The 6,000-nt window shown below is 37.5% G+C and overlaps 1 protein-coding gene across 50 annotated transcripts in view; it reads right to left on the bottom strand.

Annotated features, from left to right (window-relative positions):
* Positions 1 to 3,731: 3,731 nt before the first annotated feature.
* Positions 3,732 to 6,000, bottom strand: part of NEK1 (NIMA related kinase 1) — a 42,373-nt gene continuing 40,104 nt past the window's right edge. For all 50 annotated transcript variants that reach the window (XM_086890311.1, XM_086890313.1, XM_086890336.1 and 47 more), the window contains 2 exons: positions 5,845 to 5,977; positions 3,732 to 3,910 (listed from right to left, as the gene is read on the bottom strand). In XM_086890311.1, coding sequence (XP_086746437.1) covers positions 3,897 to 3,910; positions 5,845 to 5,977 — 147 coding nt within the window. In that variant the 3' untranslated portion in view covers positions 3,732 to 3,896. The remainder of the gene's footprint in view (positions 3,911 to 5,844; positions 5,978 to 6,000) is intronic.

Genomic DNA, 6,000 nt, shown 5'->3' with positions numbered 1-6,000 from the left:
CCCCAGCCACTGGCAGAGGGAAGATTATACAGAGCCCAACCATACATTTTTACTGTGCTAGAAGTGTTGTATTTTACTTAGATTTGCATCTAGTCATTTGGGGAAACTGGACATACTGTGCTATAAAGCTGCTAGAGAGCATCCAAAGCAGGGCTAAAAAGGTGGTGAAGGACCGTGAAAGGAAGTCATAGGAGGAACAGCTGAGATCACTTTTCTGTTCAGGAGAGTGAGGACAGACCTCATGGCAGTTACAGCTTCCTCGTGAGGGGAAGAGGAGGTGCGGGCACTGATCTTTTCTCTGTGGTGACCGCTGACCCGAGGGAATGGCCTGAAGCTGTGTCAGCGTGGTTGAGGTTGTACATCAGAAAAAGGTTTTTCCGCCAGAGGATGGCTGTGGACTGGAGCAGGCTCCCCAGGGAAGTGGTTAGAGAGTGACTGCCAGAGTTCAAGGAGTGAGTTCACATGGTGTGATTGCTTAAGGCCAAGAGTTGAACTCTATGATCCTTGTAGGTCCCTTCCAACTCAGGATATTCTATGATCCTTCTATCCTCCAGGAAAAAGAATGCAAAGCCTTATAAACAGACAAAGCATTGCATTTACGGGTATTTTTCAGAAAACGGCCTTGTACAAGGAAATCAATCAATTTCAGGGCGTTACGAATTCCTGCTCCGGCTCAGCCTCGCCGCGCTCCCCCCGGCGCGGGCCCAAAGCCGCGCCCGCCCGCGCGCTGCCCCCTGGCGGCTGCAGGCGGCGGCTCAAGGGCCCGCACAACACCCGCAGCCCCGCTCGCCACCCAATTCGGGCAACGCTTTCAAGCTTTACAACTATGAGCGGAGTGGAGAACGCGTGTTTCAGTAAACACACAGCATTTATGCTCAAATGACAGAAAAGAGAGACCGAGAAGCAGTAAAAGCTGAAGGAAGAATCGCTAATAAATAACGCAGATTTCTCAAGTGCACCAAGAGCCTTGTTAGGAATGAGGTAGACTGAACTTGATTTAAATCAGCCCATTCACTTACCAGACCACAGAAAAACCTGTGCTCTGCTTTGGTTCACCTTGCCCAACCAGATAACACATTTTTCTGGAGTCTCTTCTAATAGTAACTTCAAATAGGCACTCAGAATTCAGCAAACTGAAGAGCAAAAGCCTCTTTGGGCTCCGTTCTTCAAAGATTTTAGGCATCAGTGCTCCAGGTAGAGTACTGTACCTGTTCAGCTCAAACCAGCTCACTGCTGGGGGTGTTACTCCTTTCTGCTGATGGTTTTTTGCTTGTTTGGATGTTTTGGTTTTCTTTTAAACATTCCCCAACTGAACTTTGAGTTGGCGTCAAGGGTCAAGAAGCAAGTCTGAGGACAGAGACATCAGTGTTATATAGTTCAGAATATGTTTTGTGTGAAAAATACCATTCCATATCTCAATTTGCTATGTATGCTGTGTGTTTGTAGAGCTACAACAGAAAATTCTTCAAGGTGAATGTAATATGCACACAAGCCAAATGCCCAACTAATTTCATTAAATCACATACAGACCAATTAATTATCTTGCAGCCACACTGTCCTTGATGTCATTGTAGAATATGTTCAATATGGATTTAACATTTCAGATGAAAGTGCTCCTTTTGCAGACAAATTTATTTACTGTGTCGGCTTTAAGTTAGCTTTTAAGAGATTTCAAGGATATTCAGTCTTGGGTGGCAGGTTTGAAGATTATTCTTGAAAAGCTGTCCACAATCTGCATGTAATTTTCAAAATATTAATTGGTAAAAATCTGTTTGTAAATCTTGCAGTGTGCAGATTATGCCCGTTTTCTCACCAGAACCAAGCCAGTACACTGCATAAAAAATTAAGACTGTCAGTAATGATACGACTTCAATTTAAAAGAAGTGAACACAGCCCAATCCTTAACTTCAGTAAGTCTATATCACCTTAAGATGATTCAAATCCCTAGAGGACAGAATATACCAATTGTGTATTTTGTTGTTTCCATACAGTTATTCTATATTATTTTAAATCTAAAGGTTTTGAGTCCTCACTTCCTCCAAAAGATGGGCAAGGTATGATTTGAAAAAATCAAACCTGAAAAAGGAAAATAATTCAGAATCATTCCTTAATAGAGCCTTCAGGGTGTATTTCCTAAATGCCATGAGTGATGTGCTTATGAGGATCATCCGTCTGAATAGATAATGCAGCAGTTAAAAGTGAACTGGAAGAGAAGCCTGGTAAAAAGTTTACTGTGGGAAGTTAAGAAAAAGGAAATAAAAAAGGAAAAGGAAAGAGAGGAGAAGCAGCATAGCCCAGAACCAACACTGTTTCCAATGACTGATCATAGTTTCCCATCAGATGAAGTAAGAGGTGTTTATCAAAGAAATAAGGATATAAATAATAATCTATTAAAGGCAATTTATTATTAATTTTATTCTCAATGCAGATTCCCATAATACTGCTGAACTAGAGTAAGTTTGGTACCTGTCTAAAAAATTAATGCTCCTCAGTGGGCAAAATTTTAATAATGACACCATAAAACAATTATACAAAAATCATGTACATATTTTGACAGTTTAAATAATAAATATATATATATTTGTTTTTACTTTGTGGAAAAGCAACTCTTGTCAGTTTTAGATTGTGACTGGTTGTAGCTGAAAAAAAAAAAAGAAACCAAACCTATTTTTCTCCAGTACGGCACTTGGAAGTTTGACAGTTCATCAAATTCATAACAAGAGGCTTACTGTAATGGGTAAACCAGTAAAGCTGATGCAGAGACAATGACTGGAAAGCAACAGAATCCCTGATGTCTGCCCTGTATAGTACTGCTTCAACACAAGGAACAAGGAAATGTGTGTCAGAAGAAAGCTGGTTTTGCTTATATGGTAGTGCAAACCAATTTACACAACACAGGAGCCAGGAGATGTGAAGTATTACACAGCACTTGGGGCTGCAATGTTGCATTTCCCCCTGTGGCTGCTGAGCAACAACTAGAACACTCAGACTTCAAAGCTAAACTGGAAGCCCCCTCCCCCTTCGGTTCTACGGTGTAGCACATCATCATTGGACAGATTACATAATTCAAGAGAGGTAAACAACTGGGATTTTTGGGAAGGGGATAGCAAATGGGAAGAAGAAAAAGAAGAAGAAAAATTTTGGAAGAAAGAGTATTCTAGCTCCAAATGGATTTCACACCCCCACCCCCAGACATTTCAATGATGACTTATGTACCAGTCTGTCCTAATTCAGAAACACTGTCAAGATATTTCAGATGTGACAAAAGCCTTCAGCTTCAAAATACAATAAAATTGAAATACTTAAACTGGACCACTAGATTAAGATACTATTAAAATACAACCATGAGGGTCAATAAAAGCAAAACAATTTTTTTGTGTAGGTGTAAAGAAAAGCTACTTAAAGTAAGTGAATAGCTAGATGTATTTCCACAACACAGTAATGCTTCCAGCTATTCAACCATAGCAGCTATCTGTTCATATGGAAGAAATTCTGTTTTAATTATAGGTCCCAGTTTTGTATCAGAATATATACAGGTATTTCTTTCTTTCTTTTTTTTTAAATTTGAGAGGTTACAGGTTTGGGGGTTTTTTGTTTGGTTTGTTGAGGTTTTTGGGTTTTGTTGATTTTGTTGTTGTTGCTGTTGGTTGGTGTGGGGATTTTTTCGTTTTGGGCACCTAATATTTAAGAAACATGTATGCAAATCCACACAAGAGAACTCTAAAGGTATCTCAGTTTAAAAGGCATATTTTTTTCTTTTTTATACAATCAACATTCTTTTGTGAAGTCTTGCCTCTCCTGTCCCTTGTTACATTCTCCACTACAATTTGTTGTTCAGCTGTGCAGACTTCAGACACCGATATGTAAAAAGCACTAAGGAATTTCCTGAGTCAGGTTTATTCATCATTACCTGTAAAAAGTAGAAGAGGGGAGAGACAGTGTGTAAAAGAGACACACATAAACGCAAGTCAAACTAGAGTTACAAAACAATCTAGAAACCACAATTTAGTAAGCAGTAACACAAGAATCCACTAAGTCTGTCACCAGTGAGGTGACTATGACCAAAGCTGCCTTAAAGCGCTACACACAAATATTGACCATCGTGTCATCTTGGATTAATGAATTTGCACCTCAAGTGGCCTGCTTCAGCTAGAACAATCCTCTTAGGAAAGAGCAACAGAGATAGTCTCCCATCATATAAGGTTTTTGAGACAGAAGCTCATGAAGATCCTTCTGTCTGTCACTTGTCCTCTATTCACCCCTATTAGCATAGGATTTTTTAAGTGTCTGAAATGTATAGAATTACTTTTTCTTATCATTTTTTGGATGCTACCACAGATTCGTAAAATACAGAATTAGAACTGAATCTAATAAAAATAACCACTTGTTAATCAGCATTTTGCAAGATGAAAGTCAGCTCATTTTAATAGGATTCACTCAGACAACAGCTTATAATTTATATGCCAACATGTCAGCAAATTTTAATTTAAGCCTTTTAGTACTAGTTTTAAAATATCCTTAAAGCAGAGCAGCAAGCAAAAGAAAATGGTTACGCTACAGTAACCATTTTTTTCCTATTCTACATTGCCAGTCTTTTAGACACTTGAAAAATGAACTACTGTGGTGTACCTTACCAAACCAGCCACTAAATTAATAAATTGTGCCTGAAAAAATATTTTTCAGACATTTTTATGTCATACTTCTCTAACACAGCATGAAAACAACATGAACTGATTGTTCTTACCTAGCAGTTCTATATGAGTAGAAAAAAAAAAAATCAGGAAAATGCAATTTGGATTAGAATTTAGGAAAAAAAGATTGCTTTTATAACTAGTTTTAAAACACCCCCCCCCTTAAGTATTTACATATAAAAGTCATAGAAAGCTGTACATTTACTGGGCCTTGCACTGCTAATGCAACACATTTGTAAAATAATGAAAAAGATGCAGAAAGTACATATTGGTTAACATGCATTAAAATACTTTCTTGAAAATTGAAATACATTAAATGGTGATAAAAAGCCAATATATTATGCTTCTGATTTCTATAAAACTAATTAAAATTTTAGATTTCTTCTTTTTCCCCTCTCCAGTGAAGGCTTTCACCATTAGTAATCTAAAAATACGTAACAGCAGTTACATTTTGGACATGAGAGAAATGAAAAAAACCAAACCACTCCCTTGCTGATGGTAGTCTGTGTGGTTTTCATAAGAGTGACTCTGAAAGATGGAGGAACATCCATGTGCCTTGCAACCTGTGCTAAACCGGGCAGGGCATCAGAGCAAAAAATTATTTTCATGTATTACTGAGTAACCAACTAAGACAGATGGTAGATACACATCAAGGTGTTCTGAAAAATGCTAATTATATGATAAAAAGCTCCATGAAATTTTCAGAAAAGGAGTGATGTTGCAACCTATTAAAAGTAACATTATAGAAAGCATAATACTATTTCAGCTAAAAGTCCATTAATTCTTAAGATAAAATTGGTATTGATTCTGCAAGTTTTGTGCTGTATTTCCTTTCCCCCATCTGTGAAACTGTTTTACAGAAATTAAATAATTATATTGTACCTTTTATAAGCCAATTATTGTTAGAGTTGATTGTACATGCAAATTCTGTTAAATCAGAGTGGTCAGCAAAGTTTGCCACATTTTATTGCAGGAATAAAAATATCCTTTGTGAAAAATTTTAATTAATTTATCCAATCAATATACCAAAGCACAGACATGCTCTATATTCTGTGATACTTTGATGTTTTAAAAGTATATTTTGAATCTATGTTGTATATGACCAAGAAAGAACATAAGACAGGCCATAATTGCCAGTATACATTGAGATTACCTTCTTGGTAGGCTCCATCTGCCATTACCAGGTGGAGTATTTTGGCATACAGGTGTTTGTGTTCATTTCCAAGGACAGTCTGAACTATGGTTGAACAAATATCAATATTTTCATCTTCATCTTCAAGTATAGCCTAGGGGAAAGATCAAACCATGT

This window comes from Cyanistes caeruleus, chromosome 5 (genome assembly GCF_971803275.1).
Source record: "Cyanistes caeruleus chromosome 5, bCyaCae1.hap1.1, whole genome shotgun sequence".
NCBI lineage: Eukaryota > Metazoa > Chordata > Aves > Passeriformes > Paridae > Cyanistes > Cyanistes caeruleus.
Note: the sequence above shows the minus strand (reverse complement) of the source record. Positions and strands in the feature narration are given on the sequence as shown.